This window comes from Neolamprologus multifasciatus, chromosome 16 (assembly GCF_963576455.1).
Source record: "Neolamprologus multifasciatus chromosome 16, fNeoMul1.2, whole genome shotgun sequence".
In the NCBI taxonomy this organism is placed as follows: domain Eukaryota; kingdom Metazoa; phylum Chordata; class Actinopteri; order Cichliformes; family Cichlidae; genus Neolamprologus; species Neolamprologus multifasciatus.
In genome coordinates, this window is record NC_140454.1 from 15,162,808 (window position 1) to 15,184,634 (window position 21,827).

General features: G+C 41.2%; 3 protein-coding genes and 1 non-coding gene across 5 annotated transcripts in view; 2 read left to right on the forward strand and 2 right to left on the reverse strand.

Moving 5' to 3' along the window:
- Positions 1–21,589, forward strand: part of rpl24 (ribosomal protein L24) — an 86,459-nt gene extending 64,870 nt beyond the window's left edge. Inside the window, exons 1-6 of one of the 2 annotated variants that reach the window (XM_085136423.1) lie at positions 17,102–17,216; positions 17,343–17,418; positions 18,074–18,184; positions 19,120–19,256; positions 21,239–21,302; positions 21,460–21,589. In XM_085136423.1, the coding sequence (XP_084992549.1) occupies positions 17,212–17,216; positions 17,343–17,418; positions 18,074–18,184; positions 19,120–19,256; positions 21,239–21,302; positions 21,460–21,540 (474 nt within the window). In that variant the 5' untranslated portion in view covers positions 17,102–17,211 and the 3' untranslated portion in view covers positions 21,541–21,589. Of the gene's footprint in view, positions 1–17,101; positions 17,217–17,342; positions 17,419–18,073; positions 18,185–19,119; positions 19,257–21,238; positions 21,303–21,459 lie in introns of those variants that run through there. The other variant, XM_085136424.1, reaches the window with a different exon arrangement.
- Positions 335–10,266, reverse strand: nxpe3 (neurexophilin and PC-esterase domain family, member 3). The gene is made up of 6 exons (XM_085136413.1): positions 10,023–10,266; positions 4,183–4,345; positions 2,184–2,956; positions 1,620–1,687; positions 1,311–1,532; positions 335–1,229 (listed from the first exon to the last, which is right to left on the reverse strand). Exons 2-6 carry the CDS (start codon positions 4,273–4,275, stop codon positions 667–669), a joined length of 1,719 nt encoding a protein of 572 aa, XP_084992539.1. The 5' UTR covers positions 4,276–4,345; positions 10,023–10,266; the 3' UTR covers positions 335–666.
- Positions 11,740–16,981, reverse strand: cep97 (centrosomal protein 97). Its single transcript, XM_085136410.1, has 11 exons — positions 16,586–16,981; positions 15,744–15,886; positions 15,474–15,632; positions 15,258–15,359; positions 15,046–15,159; positions 14,787–14,953; positions 14,517–14,681; positions 14,235–14,407; positions 13,487–14,132; positions 13,325–13,400; positions 11,740–13,229 (listed from the first exon to the last, which is right to left on the reverse strand). The coding sequence occupies exons 1-11, from the start codon at positions 16,620–16,622 to the stop codon at positions 12,741–12,743; spliced, it is 2,271 nt and encodes a 756-aa protein (XP_084992536.1). The 5' UTR covers positions 16,623–16,981; the 3' UTR covers positions 11,740–12,740.
- LOC146500497 (small nucleolar RNA SNORA23) lies at positions 18,408–18,588 on the forward strand. The gene has a single exon (XR_014870023.1). It is a non-coding gene; the product is annotated as a small nucleolar RNA SNORA23 (small nucleolar RNA).
- Positions 21,590–21,827: the final 238 nt, after the last annotated feature.

The following is a 21,827-nucleotide window of genomic DNA, read 5'->3' on the forward strand; positions in this document are numbered from 1 at the left end:
AAAAGGCGCTGCATATCACCCCTAAAACACCATTCCAACAGTGAGTTTAGAGGTGGGTACATAATGGTGTGGGGGTTTATTTCAGCATATGGCACTGGCACGCTTCATATGACCGAAGGAAGGATGAATGCAAAAATGTGGCGAGGAACTCCTAATAAAAAACTGCTGCCACCTACCAGGATGATGATGATGAAACAAGGGTGCACGTTTCAGCAAGCCAATGACCCCAATTGTCATTTCTGATTATTACACATAACTTAATTTCAAATCTAAATCTACGGTTTGATTTCTTTGCATGTGTGGACTGGATTGGTTGTTGACCAACATCTGGTGATTACCTTTAGAAACACATTTATTAGAAAAAATGATTATGTGTTCAACAATTATTTGAACCACTCTATACATGAAAATAATGCACATGAACAAAACTTTGGTAATACCAAAAGATGAGAAGTAACAATCATTGTGCCAAAGTCTTTGGAAATCAGAGTAAAACATGTTTTGTAGGAATTTTAAAAAAAAAATAGCAGGAAAGCAAATCTTCAGTATTTGAAGAGTTTGCAGTTTTAGAAAAATATATGAGTTCTTAAGAACCCAAACAAAAATGTGTTTGAAACTGACGGATGGATTCACACATCACTTTTAACAATATATCCGCTATCATCACTATTTCTGGCTTTTTTTCCTCTCGGGGCAAATATAAGATAACAGCATGTCTATCATTTGCTTGACGATAGGTGGAGGAGGATGGAGGGCATGAGGTAAATGGTGAGCTAAAGTCATTTGCCAGGCATCCACCACCAGAACGTTCAGCCCCTTGAACATGGTCCTGAGCACCTGATCGAGCTGCTGGGAGTACCAGTCGCTGTTGTAAAGGCTCACCTCTTGATCCAGGGCTTGAAGATTGGCTGAGCGGATCACTATTAGCGTCCCTGGTGCTCGGTCTATAAGTCTCACCAGTGCCTGTCGAATGTGCCGAAGACGCCGTATGTATATGTCCACAGGAAAGGTGCTGAAGTGGGACCAGATGCTGAGGACCACAACTACGTTGGGGCCCCCAGAGAGGCCGTCAAGCTCATTCGAAACATACCGCAACTCGCTGGACATGACGGTAGAGAAGCGGATTGGAGGGCCGTGGCAGCGGTACTTCAAGAGAATATTATGTGTGCTGTCCACTGCCATGAGCGGCCCAACCTTTTTGGGATTGTATAGGTTGAACTCCTTTAATTCTGGATGAGATGGAATAAATGAAAGTTACAGTGGGTAGTGTAAGTGTCTATAAAATGAAATAAAAGGACAAAACCGCTCACCTGGTACAAAACCAATGAGATACTCAAACCACTGTCTCACAGTAGAGTCTCCGTACATGTTGATCACCTTGTTCTTCAAACACTGTACAGCTGCTGATGGTTCGTTGAACTGACGCATTGTAAATCCATCTAATGGCTTCCAGGAGTCCATGTAGTAATATCCAGATGTTTCTAGCTGAATATGTTCTGGTTTAGTTGTGCTGTTTTCTTCCTCCACTTTATCTGAGAGAAAGTAAAGAATGCTGAAGACAAAATTCATTTTTAGATCACAGCAGGAGCTACAAATGTTCCTCTCCCCCCGTACCGTACCTTTCTGTGGCAGCACGTTGATTTTATCAGGTCCTGAAGCGTGTATGTAAACTTTGAGATTTACGCCACTAGGACAGGAAAAGATGGAAAAAAATGAATGTTACAAAATAATGTTACATTTCCTACTAATATCTTGGTCGAGTTGCTAAGGCATAAACTCATCTTTAAAAGTCAGATAACAACTGAGTGCTGTTTTAGCTATTTATTTCGCATTATCTGAGATATACCAGAGAACTATTATCAGATCACCAGTGAAAAATCTGCTGCAAGATTTTAGCTGCTAATGATGTCACCAGGGGGGAGGTAATGGTGCGCATTTCCACAATATTAAGGCCTTATTTTTAAACAGCTGGCACTAATGTGTTGCTCATCTTACACACAATGTGTGCAGGATGGGAAGAAAATAATCTATACTGCAGATGGTTTTATTTTAATGGTTTCTGACTGCAGACACTCATTGTTTGTGGGTTTTTATGAATTAAAAAAAATAGGAAATCTCACCACACTTATCCTTTAACAGTAGATACAGTAAATAAGCACCCAAATCCTACAAAGCATACAAACCTTTTGAATAACAGCGCTTCCTTGTTGGTGATTAGGTTTTTCAAGTAGCCTCCCTTGGCATGATTGATTCTGGTGTCACAGCTGAGCACCTTGGGCTTGTAGCAGTACCAGGGCTCGCCTGTGTGAAGGTCTGTGTAGTTGCAAAGAGGCTGATGGTTGGTAGGCAAGCACAGGTTGCACACAGTAGTTTCTGACAAAAGACCTAAACGGAACACGCTCTTAAAAAACACCCGATCGGCCCGTTCCTCCCTGAGTCGTCGCAGCACAGCGACGGCCTCGCTAGAGTGCACCAACATGACTTCAACCTGTGCAGAGCCCATCCAGAGGAGTGGGAACAGAGCAGAATAAAATCCATTCTTGTGGTCAACCACCTGCCCAACCACGGCCGCTCCAAGCTCCGGAGAGTGCAGCCTGGCCAGAAGGAAATCCCCGCCGTAGCGTTTAGGACGACCCTGGAAGTCATGCATCTGGATGAGGGCCTCTAGCTCATCGCCCACGTGCCACTCCCTTCCTTCTTTAGTGGGAAGTATTGCGAACAGGCTGTGGACAGGGTCACTTGTCTGCCTCAGGGTGGTTGGTCCAGAGTGAGGCGGAGGGCTGGGCCAGCTGATGAGTTCCAACAGGTACCGCTCCTCAAGTTCATCCTCAGGGGAGGGTTTCTGGCCCACATGGGTACAGTAGGTATGGTTGTGATAGAAAGGAGACACACTGAGGGATGAATGGATCCTGCTCTGCAGTTGGTAGAAAGATGAAATCGCTTGGCAGTTCCAGTTCTGAAAAGAAGAAGGGTAACTGAATGAATTTTAGAGGATACCACACTATGGGTTGTAGAATATTGCAGGAATAATTCAAGAGGAACTGCACAGATGCAAAGATAAAGATCACTGGTTAGAAGAAGTCTTACTCAGTTTGATGCGGACAGGACTGAGAATAACAGAGCTGAAGGTTGCTCATAGGCAAATAATTTCCACATACTCAATATTACATTTTGGGAAACGTAAGATCGGGTATGATTGGAGCTCTTTATGACCCTTACAAAGGACTAAAATACAAAATATCTTAACTTTTGCTGCCATTAAATCGACTTGCCAACATCTAATAACCATACTTCAATCCTCTTAATCCATGAACCAAGCAGCAACATGAAAAATTAAGCCATTAGTGCCAAAAATCTAAGTTTCTCCATCCCCACAGACTCCCAGAGCAAAATGACCAACAAGTGAAAGTTGCAATTGCATTCATGTGTTTTGTTTGTTTGTTTGTTTGTTTTTTATGTTCACACATATGGATTTTGTTAAAGCTTAAAGATTTGACCCCTACTAATTAAAGTCCACACATTTGACTGCTCAGCTGAGTTTATACTACTGGTTTCCCCTTCTGGCAAAAGACAAGGCCTACTGTATGTTGCAGCTTGTCCACAAATTCCAATAAGAAGTGTGTGAATTTCCGGTATTTTATTACTCTTGGCACAAATTAGCAGGAATGTGTGTCTGTGCAATCCAGCTGTGGTTTGTGTATGCAGCTTGCTAAATTTAGCTGATAACAGATCATTCAGGGTGACCTGAACGCTTCTTATAAAGGATTATATGCAAACTTTTAAGAGTGCAGCTCTGTTTCCTTCAGTAACTCAGGAAGGTCCCTTGTGGTTCAAAAAAGATCACAGAAACAAGAAGTGACAGGCCACAGAGTTGCAAAGCAGGGTCAAAGCGTGCTGACCCGGATAAAAGTCACCAGAGCACTGCAGACTCAAGCACAAAAACTGTGCCCCACGACCATTATGGTATTATGGCAGCTCCTTAATGCATACCCGGTCCACTATTTTTGTCCATATACTCCATTTTAGGAGTTCCCGACTAATTTCTGCAATAATATAAAAACAATGAAAAATTTGCCTGCTATGTGAATAAATCAAAAATCTTTTGAGACTCTTCATAACTGTCAAAAATGAAAAGAAAAAGCATGAGTTAAAGCCCACGGGTAGTTTCACTTCTCTCCTCACCTCTACTGTGTGGATGTTCCGCAGCAGGAAGATGATGCCAGACAGTGTGAGGAAGAGGAAAATCGGGGTATATTTGGACAGATTATGGCACATGGTGACCCTCTTCTAAATCCCATGATCACACTCTGCTGTCACCAGGACGACATAATGTCATTCCAACCTGCTGTCAACGAGAAGGACATTTTATATATATATATGTGTGTGTGTGTGACAGATGTTCTGTTCTTCATTATGCAGTTAACCATCTTCTCTGTGTGTCATACAGAAGTAAACAAAAATATAAGAATTCCTTTTTCAAAACAGCATGAAAAAAGCATTTGTCCCCTTCCTGATTTCTTTTTTTGTGGCATATTTGTCACACTTACATGTTTTAGATCGGAAAAAATGTAATATTAGACAAAGATATCAGTCCTGCGACTGACTGGTGACCTGCACAGGATGTGTCCTGCCTCTCACCCTATGACAGCTGGGATATCCTCCAGTCCTCCTTGACCCTGATAAGGATAAGCTGAAGAGAAAGGATGCGTGGATGGACAAATATACCTCGAATAAATGCAAAATGCACAAAAGTATTAAGGGACAAAAGCTATTCAAACCTACCTGGCCCTATGTAATAACTGGCAGTGAGTCTTTCACTGTGGAGGTATTTTGGTCCACTCTTGTTAAACTTTAGTTTCAGGGTTGAACTGAAGGCTCAACATTCACTTTCAGGATGTTCTGGTAGAGAGCAAAATTCCATCTGTGAAGGCATGTCATCCAGATCCAGAAGAAACAAAGCAACCCCAGACCATTACACAACTAGCATTACCATGTTTGACTGCTGGCAGTGTTGGGGAGTAACGGAATACATGTACCGGCGTTACGTATTTAAAATACAAAATATGAGTAACTGTATTCCGTTACAGTTACCGTTTAAAGAGGTGGTATTTAGAATACGGTTACTTTGTTAAAATAAAGGGATTACACGGCGTTCTTTTCCTGTTTCATATATTCGGCTATGCCCACTCTATTTTTGGTAACTCCACACCGGTGGAAACCCAAACAAAACACGCATTACGAGGCTCTTTGTCTCAATCTCGCGGCCCATGTCACCTCTGCCTGCGGCCCGCATGATGACGTGAAGAAATATTTTTAAAAAATGTTGTTCAAAAGATTATTTAATATGACGGCAATAGGCAGAGCGTTACAGGCATAGCCCTAAAGAATGTAGCCTTATGTGGCCCAGTTGTAAGTGAGCTATTAATAAGACTCGACTGTACACTGTGTTCGTGTTTTACTCCGAAACAATAAGTTCTTCTGTTGAAGCAGCCTCTCAACGCCTCTCCCTGTCTCTCGCTAGCAAAGCTGACCCACACAAAAAGTAAAGCTATTTTATGACTCCGACACGAATCCGACGTATTAGCCAGAGGTCCCTTTACCACGGTTCGGAGCCACGGACCTGTTTTCTATACAAGATCGCTGCAAAAAGTACAGCCTTACCTAATGTCCCCCCCTACTGTTACTCATCTAGTTGGTATTTGTATGGCGAGTAACCTTCAGTAATAGTAATAAATCACAGAGCAAAAGCACATTCATGTAGTTTGATAATATGTTAAGTAATCCAAAGTATTCAGAATACGTTACTCAATGAGAGTACATTACAAAATACATTTTGGGGCATGTAGTCTGTAATCTGTAGTGGAATACATTTTAAAAGTAACCTTCCTAACACTGACTGCTGGTATGATGTTCTTTTTATGAAATGCTAATAGTTTTTCACTGTGGTTTCCCCGAGTCCCAAAGCCTTAGAAGTGGTTTCGTAACCCTTTTCATACTGACAGGTGGCAGCAAATTTGTTTCTCTTCTGTAATCCATTATTGTTAATTTATGGCACGATGTCCTACCTATCTTTATCAGACACCTTCTACTTTCGTGACTTCTGGTTTCAACAGTTCTTGCAGTGTTTCCTGTACAGCACTGTAACAAAGTCTCCAAAAGTTGATTCTGTTCATCTGGACGTAGCGTTTTGTGGGAGAAACGTTTCGTCACTCATCCAAGTGACTTCTTCAGTCTCAGCTGACTGCAGATTTCCCCAAATCTTATAAACAGTGCATTTGCATAATGACTGAAACCAGCCCACTGAAGGAACAATGGGCTGGGAGGTCAGGTCCTTAATCATAATTATGCAGATTCTTATGACCATTGATCAACAACCACTGACCAAAACCCACTGATCAAAGACCACTGATCAATGGCCACGAGTACCATTCACAGAGAGTTGGGGAATGGCTGCAATCACAGCATTGTAAGATGGTGAAAGATGTAACACTGTAACAAAGTCAAACCAGGATGCACGTGTGGGAATAAAGAAAAATATTTTACTGCTACATATAGCTTTCATCATTATCATTGCATTAAAATGTTCATTAAAGCTACTGGCATTACATTAAAACTTCTATTACAGGTGCAGCTATAACCATTTTATACACAAATTGCAGATGTGCTAATGAAGAGTTGATGCTCAGTCTATTTAAGGGTTTTAAGCTTCGTTTGGCACGATGTCGCGGCGATCCATGGTGTAAGTGACTTGGAGCAACAGAAGGTTAAAAAGGCATACATGCTTACAAACACAAATGATTTAAAGATAGGCCTGGAATTCATTTAGCTTCTAACTGCATTTGAGTTTGCCTAGTAACCGGTGACAGAAGAAGAGAAGAAGAGTGCGAGCCCACAGGAACCATCTGGAGGGTGAAACAAATTGCCATGTATGGAAGAATGTGATAGAAAAAGGAACTTTTCTGTCTGTTTTTAGCTTTTTAATTGACCATTTACTGTAACTGATGCATGTCATATTCTTGTTAACGCATGAAGGGGCGGAAGTCTGATGAATTAAAAGCAGTCTGAAGTGTATTTTTGGGTGAAGATCTATGCTGATGTGTTGCAGTGTACATCTTCCCACGCGTGTGTTCAATAAAATCAATGTTTGACTGCACTCTTCTGGGCCAGTGTTGGTTTGTTCTTATCCTCAATATTTAGAATTTGGGACACATGCTTAATGCATGCTCAATCATCCAGGTAAGTAAATCCCTCAAAGTTGATTCTGTTCATCCGAATGTAGCTTTTTCAGTGGGATAAACATTTTGTCACTCATCCAAGTGACTTCTTCAGTCTCAGCTGACTGGAGGTTTCCCCTATCTTATAAACAGTACATTTGCACAATGACTGAAACTACCAACACTGAATGAACAATGGGCTGGGAGGTCAGTTCCTTGATCGTTAGTATGCAAATTCCCATGACCATTAATCAACAACCACCGATCAATGGTCATGAGTACTATTCCCAGGGGGTTCGGGAATGGCTGCAATCACAGCATTGTAAGATGGTGAAATTAAACCAGGAAATCAAACCGACAAAGTGTGTCAAGAAACCAGCAACTCTAGAAAGGAAGCCCTTCAAAAAGAGACCTTTAGAGTCTATCAAAACTAGAAACACAACCAAAATACTACAGTAAAACTAAAGCTCGTTATATTATAGTAACATAAATACCACCAACATGAAAAAATACAAGACCACAAAAATAACAACTTACAACAAAGAAACCCACGAAGTAGAAACTTCAACATCTAGTTAGCAGCAGTCAGAATTTGGCGTAATGATATGGCTGCCATGGCATAGGTGAGGCCAACTGACAGCGCGAAAGTCAGACCACATGATGTTCGGGCATGCGTGCAGGTGTCGTGCCAAAGTAGGTATCCCCGACAGAATTTGTTTCCCCTGTGCTGGGAGCACGAAGTACTGATGTTTTCATTTTGTGAAAAAGTGAAAAGTTAGTATCGTTACATTACCATTCAGTTTGAGGGGTACAACAGAAAATTATATATTTATTGCTTATTTTAATAAACCATTAACATTTTGGCTGATAACTATTATTATTCTCCTGTAACTTTACTATATAAAGAGCTAAATCCTCCAAAGTTTCAGGAGTAATGCCTCATAATAAGAAGTGTTTGTGAACGAAAAATCAGCAATGTGGGATACTGTTTGTCCGAGATTTACACAGGGGGAACAAATTGTGGCAGGATCAGCCTGATATTATTTGTATCCCACTATAACTTCGTTGTACAAAGAGCTAACATCTCAAAAATGTCAGGAGTAGTTAGTCATTATAAGAAGTGTTTGTAAACTAAAAATCAACAATGTGGGATACTGTTTGTCCGTGATTTGGACAGTCCAGCGTGTGCTCCCGACGCAGGGGAAACAAATTCTGTCGGGGATACCTAGTTTGGCACGACACCTGGAACTCGCGGCAAAACAATCCAAGTACCGCATCAAATGCAGGCATTTGCAGCACCGCAAAACGTTCATTCTTCGGTTCCAATAAATTCTTGCTTTTTCTTTGCCCCCCAAAAAGGTATGTACAAAACGAAGGAGAACAATGTATCCGTACAAAGACAGACTTGATGAAAAGTCAAAGAAAAGATACGAGGAAAAAAATCAAACGAGTGAAAGGGTTAGACCCTTACAGCACACAGAGGGACAAAATACGTTAGCGTGCTGCCCAACTTTCACCACGCTCATATTTCTAATCATACGGTTCTTGGAGTGAGTGCATACACTCATGAAGTTTAGTAACTTCAGGTCACTGCAACAAGCCCAGGTACAGTTTACCGATGGATGGGTACAGGACCTTGAAATACACCGTGTAGAAAGACCATCGTACGTATCATAAGTTTACCAGTCTCACAAATCGTCTTCATAAATACACATTCGTTAACCATTTATTAATAGGACCTTTGAGCTCAACGGTAATTAATTAGTGTGTTGATAGGAGTTATGTGGGTTAGTTCAGCTTCACCACTAGGGGGCTGTTTAAACCAAATTGTGATATATACTGTGTCGTAGAAGCAGCGGCAGGTTATGTTTACATGCATGGATGTGAGCCACGTTAAAATAAAGAAGCTTGCTCACTACTACTGATGTTTTATTAAAAACACGACAATTAGTAGTGGAAATAATTTCTGGTACGCATCACAGAAATGTAGCAGTGACAATAATGTTGTATGCTGTAATCGTACTGGGCAATTAGTGATACAAAAAAAACTGTTTTACCCTGTGAATAAAAGTATATGTTTTTGTCAATGTACCATGGTAATAACAGAAGCGAAACGCAATATTGTGTCAGGACAATTCACTATTTGTGCACAATAAACAAAGGAGCATAGCGCGACAATTTCTGTTCTGTGTTTCTTTTTATCGCTGTGTAACTGATTTCAATTGAAAGCCTGCGTGCGCTAGTACCGCTTGCCACGAGTTCCCAGAATTCTTTGCGGTTTTACCCCTGAATGACGTCACATGTTCAATCTCTATAGAAAAGCGGTGTGTGTGTATCTTACGCACGTATCTGAATATGTACACATGGCTAAAGTAGAGCTTTTTCCAACATGGCCTGATTTTGTTATTCTTTAACATAAACATAGATTTTAAAAAATGGATGCTAATCTGTTGACAGAACAATAGCTGTGAATTAGTCCACATCAAGGTTATTGCTCTTTTTAACCTAACCCCCCACCACCACCACCACCACCACCACCCCACATTTCTGCGCTGACATGAGCACTTCTAGCAGATAAAGCGTCCTGTCTCTCTGCAATAATAGTCAGTGATAATGATTATCTTATTCTGGGTTAGGATGAAGCTCATCTCCATCTTGTGTGAGATGGAAATTTCTGTTTATATTATTCGTATTATTCAGCAGCTTTTGTCACACGAACAGCTGCGACGACGCCAACAAAGACACCGCAGATTTCCGCATATTCAGAACATCATCTTTTGTTTGCTCATTTGTGCGCGCCGTACTTACCCGTTACAGAGCCACACCATGTCCGATCCCTGAAGCAGGATGAGGAGGATCGTAGCAGAAGAGCAATGTGGGCTTTAAGATCAGGCGATTTCCACTGGTCATCGCTCACGAGAGGGGAGGAGGATAGTATATCCACGGTGGGTTGAGCTGTTACAGCGGATGCGCTTTCTGGCGTAACCCCACAGAGAACCAGGCTGGAATCGAACAGGTCACCTTACGCTTGGCAAAAAATAAAAAATAAATAAAATTAAGTAACCAGCACACCATCATGATGAGGGTGGGAAAAAAGAAATTGCAGCGGATTGGGTGACGGGGTGGGTGCTACTGCGTCCCCAGGTGGCCACTCGGTATACTTTAGCTGCTCCTTTGTAACAGCAACAATAACAGTGATACAAAGAGAAGAAGAGTAAGAAAAGTAGTTTCTCTGACGCAGAAAAAAAAATCAGCACTTCCTGTGTGTCATGGTTCTGGTTCTTTGACTCAGTGTTTTGTGTTTTTGGACTTTTGAATCGTAATTCATTGTTGTTTTGATTTTGAGAAGTGGGCTTGGTTTCTAGATTCTGTTTATTGTGTTTCATTGTCCCCGTTGTATCATTTGAGCCCACGAGTTCAGCCCTCTTTGGGGTTATTTACTTCATGTTCCCTCGATGTTGTCTCTGTGTTTCATGTTTTGTTTATTTTCATTCACTCTCTCACTGTGCTAAACACAATGTGTCCTGACATCCTGCCCAGTGACCCAGCTTTCAAAGTAGTTAGCAGTCAGTCCACGGATTTCAAAGGATGTGAGTGTGAAAACTGGACCATGGAACAATAGAAGAAGGTGGCCTGGTCTGATGAATTGTGGATGGCTGGGTGTCACTTGCCTGGAAACATGTCAAGCTTGCAGAGGCAGTGTGATGCTTTGGGCCGTGTCCTGCTGGGAAACCTTGGTTCCTGACATCCATGTGCATGTTACTTGACATCACCTACCTAAGTGTGGTAACAAACAATGCACATCTTTTTATAGAAAATATATACCTTGTTTGCTGTGGCCTCTTTCATCAGGATACTCTACCCTGCTACAAAGCAATAATGGTTCAGGAGTGGTTTGATGAGCACAACAATGAGTTTAAGGTGCTGACTTGGTCTACATATTTCCCAAAGCTCAATTCAATCAAACATCTTTGGGATTTGCTGGGAAAACAAGTCAGATCCACAGAGGACACACCTTGCATCTTACAAGACTTAAAGGATCTGTTGCTAACATTTCAGTGCCGGATACTCAAGCACACCGGCCAGGGTCTGGTGGATAGACCCAGGGTCAGGGCTGTTTTGGCAACAAAATATTGGGCAGTTGGTCGTAATATTATGTTTGATCAGTGTAAAAAAACTAGAGGTTAAATTACAGAGGCAAGGAAGAGAGCATTTGGACATGTGTAGAGGAGAGAGAGTGGAAATATTTGGACAAAGGATGCTGAATGCAGAGCTGCTAGGGAAGAAGATAAGACAAGGATCACAGAGAATGTTCGTGGATGTAGTGAAGGAGGACATGCATAGGGTCGGTGTGACAGAGGAAGATACTGGTGATATAGCACATTTGAGTAAATTGATCAAAAAGGTAGCACTTTTCAAATAATGGAAAACTGACTTTATGCTCAAAAATATTTTCAATCTTATTTTCCAAGTAAAATCTGTTACAAGTTCATTACTTTTAAAGGCCACAGACATTCAGAAATTTATAGGCTGCCGTGTTCTATTAATTCTGATTTATAAGCCAAAGTAAGATGGATCGTGTCCTGGTATAATGATGGCTGCAGTGTGGTGGAGCTATGTGGGATAATGAAACTGAAAGTAACACACAGTGTGCTATTTTAGCAAACTTTATTTTTACTTTGGTTAGTTTTTTGTCAATGTGGCATGTATGAAATTTTCATTGTATAACTTTGTTGTTTATTGTACACTGTACTGTTTTTATTCTTTATCCAGCCGCTGTAGCACAAAAATTCCCTTGAGACCAATAAAGTATCTATTTATCTGTACTTGCATTATAGCTATGAGGTATAACAGATTATTTTAATGAACTGGAATTAGTGTAAATTAATTTACACTGATTTATTAAACATCTAAGAAATAATCACACAGTAACGAGAATAACTTTAAATAAGACATTATAAAAATGAAAAGTAGATAGAAATTAGAAAATTATAACTACATATTTATTTACATTTTTCACAAGACATTTTTCTGTTGATTATCAGTTAATGCTGACCTACAGCCAATACAAAGCAGGCCAGCCATCCACACTGGTTGGAACAACAGAGATATATAGTAAAGCATATGTGTCGTTACAAGTGCATTTCTTTAACACAGCAACTTCTACTTTTCCAAACAGTAGAAGTAACAGGTCACAACATGTCTGTCTTAGTAGGCAGAGGTAGTAACCTCTCCTTTCACTTTACTGATACCTTCTTAAGTTACATCACATTCAGTGTCTTTACACAGAGAGGAAAATGTTCATTAATAAAAGAACGGATCAAAGTGTTGGAGTATAAAAAAGCACTAGAGCTACATTCAGAGTACTGTACTTGTTTCAATCTGGTTTTAGAGCTAAGTCCACTGTTTTCTGGGTTATTAATCAAGATGACTGCAGAGAAAGATCTGTCTCTAAGCTTATGCTCAGTGTTAATTTACACACGCTCAGTCAGTGGTTCTATACAGTTTACTAACAGGTGAGGACTCTCAGGTAGAGCCAGGAGCTGATTCTGCTACCTTCCCCATGGGGGAGCTAGTCTGTGCCGCCTTGCTGGGTGATGTCGGTGAGGACGGCTGTGGCGTTTCTGTTCTATCGCTAACTGCCTCCTCTGCCTCCTCCCTCTGCTGTACAGAGGACAGATATTGCTCCAGCAGGCTGCAGTCTGCACTGTCTGCTCCTTCACTGCCATTAGCGAGGCCACTACAAATGGGGCTTAGCGCTCGCACTGTTTTCAGAGAGTCTGCTGTTCCACTGCTCAGGAAGCTGTCCTCTTGCGCCACCTGCTGGTCGCAAGTCAACTGGAAGCCAGAGTCTGGGAAAGAGACATCTGTGCTGGGTGGGTTGGTGGTACTGGAAGCAACGGGTGGGGTGGCCTTGCAAAGTCCAGGAGATGAGATCTGAGCAGGGGTGGCGGCTTGCGTAACGACTGCAAGCTGCTGCTCCACAGACTGCTTCCACTGCTGCATAACCTGGAACTACACACAAATCACACAAAACGTAAACTATGAATTTATGTACAGATTTCTTGAAACAATATTATACATATCTTACAATGTTAAACAGAAACTACCTCTTTCCATAGAAACTTCAAAGCTTCCTCCTGAACGAGCCTTTGGAGCCTCTCCTCCTCATACTGCTTCTGCACACTGCAAACAAACCAGATTCACTGTCATTGATTAACACCTATGCACTGCAGAAAGAGTATCACCAGTGCTGCTTGTCGGTCACTTACTGATCCAACTTCTCAGACAGGAAGAGGATATGTTCCTGCATCCTGCATAGGCGGATTTCACTGCGCACCTCTCTGGCCATGGGGTGACAGCACCGCGTGTAATGCCCTCTCCACCAGGACTGTATTTTAATTGCAGCTCTGTCTGCTTCTGTCACACTTGATTTACTCTCAACTTCTTCCTGCTTCTGAGCTTCTTTCATCTCAGCTTTAACAAAATCACTATCTAGGTCATTCTGTAGAGTGGTAACTCTGACTCCTAGCAATCCACTAGATGTTGAATCTGTAGCAGAAATAACTTCTTCTCCTTCAAGCGTCTTTCTCTCGTGCTGCTCTACTGTGGGTGGATGCTGTGGATTGTTGGCGTTTTGCTTTTTGGACTGCGCTGGGTGCTTTGGTGCCAGGGAATCTGGCTCGAATGTCTCCGTCTCGTCCTCGCTGTCAGAGTGGGTCGATCGTGGTTCCAGATCAGATGTGAAGGGGATGAAGGTGGACTCTGAGGAAAGCATGCTACTGTTGAGTTTGTCCTCACCTGTCTGCACATCCTCCAAATAAATTTGTTCCTCGCTGAGCCTTGGACGACATACTATGGGCAGTGACAGATTGGAAGAGTCAGAGCTCACCCAGGTGTTAAACCGAACAACTGGCTCTACAGGAGAGCAGACAAGTCAACGATTAGTACTACAACCTAATTCAAATACATGATTCTCACTGGTCTTGGACCAGGGTGCCAGGCAGGCAGCCCTCTTACCTGTCTGCGGGACTGATGGAACAGCTGGTCCAGGTACAGTGATATTCTTCAACTCTCTGGCTCCCCCTTGTGGAACTCTATGTGACGGACTGTGACTCTCCACATCAAGCTGAGTTGGTCGAGGACTGCGACAGCCTCCCCGGGTCTCCTCCAGCAGTTGTCTCTGATGAAACCTGAGACAGTTACGAAGGATTAAGAATGATGTGTGCTACCATGACCAAGAAGTGGATACTGGGTAATGATTTTTTTCCCCTTGAAGTTTATCTATATTAAGATTTCAACCTCTGTTTACTGAGAATCTTCTCCAATTTGGCATCCTCAGCTGTCTCCAGGGCAGGTGATGCCGTTACAGGGCAGACAGTGGCCAGGTACTGAACCAGTTGAATGTGCTGCCCTGGTCGATATGAGCGACCTTTGCCCTGACTGTAGAGCCACTCGGCTTTCAGACTGTAAATTCAACAATAACACACAGCAATAAAGAAAAAAAAAAGACACTCAGGCATTCTGATAATGCTTTTTTACTGACGATATTAAGCACAAGAATATACACACCCCTCTTTCTGTGTCACTACATAGCCATCCAGGACCTTCAGGCTCAGGCACCAACTCATGACATATGGCCGATAGTCGAAACCAGGCAGAGATGGGGTCGCCATAACACAAGGGTTGCTCATGATGGACAGCTGCTCCAGCTCATGAAGTGGCGCCAGGTATGACATCTGGAGTAATCAGTTTATAGTCAGTCATAGTAATATTAGGTCATTTTAATATAACCAGTGTGACTGTATTAAATAAGGGAGAACATAATTACTTCATTAAGATCCCTAATCTCATTTTCTGCCAGGGAGAGAATAGATAATTGGGCAGGAAGGTGAGCGGGGACAGTTCGAAGTGTTGTGATGCTGTTTCCGTGAAGTAACAGAGTCTGCAACATTGACAGAAAATGATGCCGTCAAGAAAATCAACAATACCATTAATATAGGGCTAGTCTGAGCATATATTCAGAGGTCTCAGCACACTGACCTTTAGTGCCACCAGTTTGGTCAGATCACCAATGGCAGATATGTTATTGTCAGACAGATCCAAGTGTTGAAGAGAGACACAGTTGTTAAGTTGCTCAATGACCTGTGTGAAAGATTGCACAGTGGATTAAATATTTGTCATTACACATTGACTGAATTTGCTGTCAGTAAATTACAGGATCTGTGTAAAGGATGTGAAAATATCTCATGTCCTCACCTTAATATTGTTGCCAGAGAGGTTGAGCCACTTTAGGTGAGGCAGATCTCTCAGCCCCTCAATGTAGCCAATACTGTTATTGGGAAGATTTAGGACTCTCAACTCTGTCAGCCAAGACACACCCATCATTCTCACCAGACGATTACTGGCTACAGACAGCTAAAGAAGGAAAAGAAAGAAAAGACATCAAATCATGAACTGGTGTGTGGTATCTGGACTCTAATGGCTGGGGAGATTATGTAGAAAATTTTAAACTAAAGGGTTTGTTACCTGCTGAAGGCCTGGATTCCTTTCTAGGTGGTCCAGCTTCATGATGTTGTTCCCGTCCAGGATGAGAGTGTGAGTGTCTTCTGAGCAGGTGAAACTGGGCTCCAACTTCTGCATACCTCGGGCCGAAAGATCCACCACAGGTCCTGGCAGGATAAAGAGATTCAGCAGACTTAAAAGCACAATGTGGGTCTTAATTTTCCATAAAGATATCTTGTGAAATCAGTCATGCGCACATTAAGTATATCTCATAAGTCAACAGCATTAGGTTTATCTTGAACATGAACCTTTTTCCCAAATCACCCAACTTTTGGTCAGTTTTTGTAGGCTACCCCTCTTGTACTCTACTAGAGGGTGGTGATGGGTTAATGATGGGTTACCCAGACTACTATAATAGCTTATGAATGGGTATAGAACTGTAATAATTAGCAATTTACCATGCAAAAAAATAAAATAAAAATCTTAGTTACAGTTTCTGGCAAGTCCCCTGACTTAGTTTACATAATCTTCTATTGATCACTGTCATTTGAAGGCTAATAAGGTCAAGAAACAATCAAGCCTCTGCCCAGTGTGCCTGTCTGTCAACACCTGCAGAACCTATATTTGTCCCAGACAACCTGGTTTCATGTTTAAGGTTTCGGAAAACTTTGCTAAAACTTAATTTACAAATATGCCAGAAAAGGACTGACGCGTGATGTTTTAATGCTCGTGTAAGGTGAACTAGCTAACGACGGCACTCTGTAGTGTTCTCCCGTTAACCTCCGCCGGTGAGAAACATCTTCCTATGGGCTACCTTTCAAAGGAATATTAATATGTTTGACTAAAATAGATGACCGACTACTTACCAGCATTTCTATCAAACTGTAAATCTGATACACCCATCCTATCGACCCAGACCACAGCTAGCGTTAGCTGTAGTAGGAAAGACAAGAAGCGTCTGTGTGTTGTCAAACTGCGTAATCGAGGGGCTCTGGGATTTGTAGTTCATAAAGGATGTCTCGCCCCTTGCAACGTTGCGTCTATGGAAGTCGAAAAGACTACAATTATCCTACAGCGCGCTAATGTTGCTGAAACGCGCCAGCCAGATTTAAGCAAAGAATAAAGAAGGGAAACATTAACGTTAATAGAAAAAATGCGTCTGAAGTGACTATAGCTATCTCATATTTCATTTTAGAGTGTTTAATACACTGCTATTCTGTATTATTAAGCCAAGAGCAGCTAGCTGATTGCTTGCTAGGCAACCGTCTAAACGTGACGTCACCATTGTGCTGCGGCCAATGTATAAATTTGACTAATATATTTTTATAATAGAAAAAAATATATCGTATAGGTTCACTGATTTTAAAGCATTACTGAAACATTAACGGTGAGAATTCTTAAATTTGTTCACAAATATCAATCTCGTAGTCAGTAAATTCCGTTTCCGCATCCGTCATCTTTCTTTCCGGTTTTGTGCCCTCTCGTAGCCATCATGAAGTGAGTGTATGCAATGCTATCAAATGCCATCTCAGTATTTAAATAAATACTTTAAGGATGATAAGTACATTAAAAGAAACTGTGTACGCTTCTCTTTCGCTGATGATCTGTATTTGTCGTTTTCAGGGTCGAGTTGTGCAGTTTCAGCGGGTATAAAATATACCCCGGCCATGGCCGCCGATACGCCAGGATAGACGGGAAGGTAACTAGCTGGCAAAGTCCGACGCCGGTTTCTTCTTGCTCTGTCCCAAAACTATTTTATGAAGATCACTTTACCGGCTCAGCATTAAATATCCCCTGTGAATGTGCTATAAAATTTGTCTATTGTAAGACACACTCACTCACAACGGGCCCAATTGAGTCCTGTATAACCCGCTAATGTTAGCAGCTAAACGATAGCATTTTTAGGTTCAGCCACACGGGTGTATTTGACTGCTATAGTATTATGATAAATAACAGTCATAGAGACCTATAGGCTCTGTTGACTGTCACTTGTTCTAAAAAGAACCTACAGGGGTTTTAGATAAAGTGTCATTTATTTGTGTAAGTACATCTAGAAGAAAACAAGATGCGTAAGTATGTAGCTTCACTCAGAATGTGGCTCTGTCCTGAGCTGTTGTCTACTACTTATAATTAATGCAGTTAAATTTCGTTATGTATCAAGTTTATGATACTTGTGAACAGTTCCACAATGCAACGTGTGCTTTAGATGCAGTTTTGTCACATATGACAGACTGCTGTCAGCATCCAAAGTCAGTTTGTAGCTCAGGTGGATATGTACAGGGTGTAATTGTCGTCATTAAAAGCAGACATGAGAAACAGTTGGTTATTTTATTTCTTTCTTTTGTCTTTGTTAGGTGTTCCAGTTTTTGAACGCCAAGTGCGAGTCTGCCTTCCTGGCCAAGAGGAACCCCAGACAGATCAACTGGACTGTGCTGTACAGACGCAAGCACAAGAAGGGCCAGTCTGTAAGTACAATCCTGTATATGAGTTCATCATTTATATTTGTTTACAAGGAGACTGAAGTGTAGCTACTATTTTTCCATGGCAGACAGACTTTGTGGGTCCAGCAGTTAATTGCTGTGTTGATACTGGTCATTTATGAAACGGATAAACTAATCTTAGCTATTAGATATAAAAGTAGATCGTCACATTTACTCAAGCTCCAATTTATACATCAGACTGGCTGCGGGTGGATGGTGTGCACGGTGTTGGTCCGTGTTACGTGTTGTTGCTCAACTGTGTTTTGCAGACTGAGCAGCAGCGCTCACTCCACACCTGCAGCCACAGAATATCTGGAGATCATAGTACTGGCCTTTGACGTCTTTGCAGACATATTATCATCGGTCAGCCTCCAAACTCTCCAACACGCTGACAGTTGCTACCTGTGGATGGATTGTGTGTAGTCCTGTTAAAGTAGTTCAAGGATTTGGTGTTAGCTTTGTGAAATTTAAAGGCAAACATAAGAAATGTTTTGTTTACAATATGCTGAGTTATTAAAGCTTCTGTTACTCCCCATTGCTGTAGCATGACAACGTATTTTACTCATTTATCTCAGGTTTTTAGATTTTCATGGTTACAGCTGTTGACTGTTACGGTTCTTATGGATGGCGATGCATCAGAAAACACGCAAAACTGACTTGTTGGATGGCTAGACACATGCTTTAATACTGATTTTGCCATGCCTTAGATGGCAGTTTGAGAAAATTGGTTAATAACTGTTCATTTATGACTGCAACCACCCCTTTGGAGGTGTAGACTAGAGTAAATATGTAGACACATTTCCTTTCAGATAGATTAGCCACTCATTTCTTTGTGATTAACAGGTTTGTCTTCTATTCTTCATGTGAACATGAAAAACCATTATTTTTTAAGTAAATCAATGTATTGCATTTTTTTACAGGAAGAGGTGGCAAAGAAGCGTACCCGCCGTGCAGTGAAATTCACGAGGGCCATCACTGGCGCCTCCCTGGCTGAGATCATGGCCAAGAGGAACCAGAAGCCCGAGGTCCGCAAGGCCCAGAGGGAGCAGGCCATCAGGTAAGAGGACAAAGTACCCTGTGTACCTCTTTTTTTGTCTTTTTTTCTTTCTTTTTTTTAGTCTTGTGATCTTGAAGTTGATAAAATTGTGTCAGAGTATTATTCGGAATAAAGAAGGGTTGGATTAGAATCCAGTGTAGACGATATTGGCCGACTGGCCCAGAGGTTGCATTGGGCATTTTATTGGTTTCATATTTTTAAGAATGAGATTTAATTGTTAGTTTTCATTAAAAAAAAACTAGAATTTAATCAGACAGGAGAGTGTCTTTATGAGGGCATTGAGGGAAAAATGCTGACTGTAGGGACTTTTCATAGTAACACAGCAAGAAACAAATGATTTTCTTTGTTTCCCCCTGCAGATTTAGCTGATACACAAACGCAGTAGTCAAATATAATCTGAGTGAACATTAATCTGGGGCTTCTTCAGCATAATTAAAATAAAGTGAATTACAGGATGTTGCAGCACTTCCTGATTTAATTCTATTCTGCAGACTGAGCCCTCTCTCTGCTGCTACACTAGACACTGAAATTCCTTATATTCATTACTTCAGGATTAGTTTTATCATCAAAGAACACATCTAACATTACTGAGTGATATTAGCAAAAGTCTCTGAATGCTTCTGGTCCTTTAAACACTCACAGAACAGTCAGAAAACCCCCAATATGAATTCCTGCATGAGAGAACAGCTGCACCTATGAACCTGAACCGATCACAGACATGCTGTATTTAAGCTTAATGTTATTAAACACAAGAAAATACTGATGCTGCCTGTCACTACCCGATCCGAACCGGAAACCCGATCGGTGCGTTTTACGATAGTTACGGGTCAGAGTATCTGTTAAGATGTTAAGAATAATAAGTATCTCTTAAAATGTTTCCAATAATGAAACATTTCAATATAATGTAGACAAAAACGAAAAATAAAAAGATAGTTACGGATCAGGACTCCCCGATCCTTACTGCGCATGTGCAAAGTCGAACCGTACAAATCGGGTCTACCTGATCCGTACTGCGCATGTGCAGGGGTTTTCTTCTTCTTTTCGTTTAATGGCAGTTTACTCCCCAGTGTACGAGGATACTGCCACTTGTTGACCAAGCGAATGAACCCTATTGTAAACTGAATTAGCGTCATTACAAACGTGTGTTAAATTTGATTTAGTGATAGTCGAGTGTGTTTATGCTTGTCTGTGCCTAGAGGATTGACTGGAATAGTGATGATGATGTCCAGTATCACTGTCAGTTGTCAGTAAACACTTCATCTGGCTGATGAATCTTCACATGACATATTACAAAGTCTGTATTATTAACTCTGTAATTAGGCGCCATTCTTCTTATTTTACGGCACTGTTGTTCAATCGGGGGACGCTCTCTGTTGAGGAGAAAAGCATAAATTTGTTTGTATACGGATTATCCATTGTTTAAATGTCCCGGTAGTCGAAAAGGAGGCAGAGCTGTTGAGAAATGCTAGGAGCTAACTGGGCACTAACCGTATCATTCAAATATATTGAATGTCGCAATGTTGGCAAAGAAAGGAAGTGACGTAACATTTGCGCATGCGGGGTAGCAACACTGCCACCATCTTTAGATTGTTGTTTTTTAAAGTTGTTCGTATTCTAGTCCAAGAAAATGAGGAAGCCTTTAGAGTTCCAATATTTAATCATTGATTGGAAATATTCAGTAAAAACAGCTTCTGATTAGCCTGTCAGTGTAATCAGTCACTGTAAATAATTACTAAAGTGAACACTTTCATAGCACTTCAAGTTCACTTTGTTATTGCAGTCGTAATAAAATACAATTATAAAGCATGTTTCTCACAGTGAGTGGTGCAAAAAGGGCTGAGGTCATGAGGAGCAACCAATGCTTAAGTTAAAAATAAAGTATTCAAATACATTAAAAAATTATATAAAGAAATAGTTGTTGTTTTTAATTATTTTGGTCACTTTGATTGGTTTGGACTAAATTTGGTTCTTTGTTCTCTCAGAGCTGCCAAGGAGGCCAAGAAAGCAAAGCAGGCTGCCAAGAAGCCCGCTGCAGCACCTGCAAAGGTAAGAGCCGGTGCTCTGTGTTGAAGTTATTCAATAAGATGTCAAAACAAGTTTTTAGTTTCCCACTGCTTGCTCTTCAGGCTTCACTCGATTATTCAGCAACTTAATTCAAAGTTTTTCTTTGTGCAAGAACTTAGTTGATTTTCTTCTCCTGTAGGCCGCTGCTAAGGCTGCACAGAAGCCCAAGATTGCCAAGCCCATGAAGGTCAGCGCACCTCGCGTCGGTGGAAAACGCTAAACCTGACTCGCTGTTTATGGTTGTGAATAAAAATTTTGGTTGACCAACATTTATGCTCTGATTTTCATATTTATTTGACAACTTTACTGAAGCCCAGGCAGCCCAACATTTATGTATTTAAATTTATTTTTGTGACAATGAGCCTCATTTCCAAGTTCCATGAATTACAGTATTTGAATATTTTGTTTCAACATGACTGGACCATCATAGTGTCATGTACAAATTCTTTTGGTGTTGTGGCAGGAAGGACATTCAGCATTAACTGGGTGACTCCTGGGAAATAACTG

Excerpts from the sequence above, each read along its gene's own strand:
- nxpe3 (XM_085136413.1), bottom strand. The coding sequence starts at position 4,275 with ATGTGCCATAATCTGTCCAAATATACCCCGATTTTCCTCTTCCTCACA. Across the intron at positions 1,688-2,183 it reads GAAGCGCTGTTATTCAAAAG|TGGCGTAAATCTCAAAGTTT; the intron begins GTTTGTATGCTT and ends TTCCTGTCCTAG. Across the intron at positions 1,230-1,310 it reads TCTCATTGGTTTTGTACCAG|AATTAAAGGAGTTCAACCTA; the intron begins GTGAGCGGTTTT and ends CATCTCATCCAG.
- cep97 (XM_085136410.1), bottom strand. The coding sequence starts at position 16,622 with ATGGGTGTATCAGATTTACAGTTTGATAGAAATGCTG. Across the intron at positions 15,887-16,585 it reads ACAGTTTGATAGAAATGCTG|GACCTGTGGTGGATCTTTCG; the intron begins GTAAGTAGTCGG and ends TTATCCTGCCAG. Across the intron at positions 14,408-14,516 it reads AAGATTCTCAGTAAACAGAG|GTTTCATCAGAGACAACTGC; the intron begins GTTGAAATCTTA and ends TAACTGTCTCAG.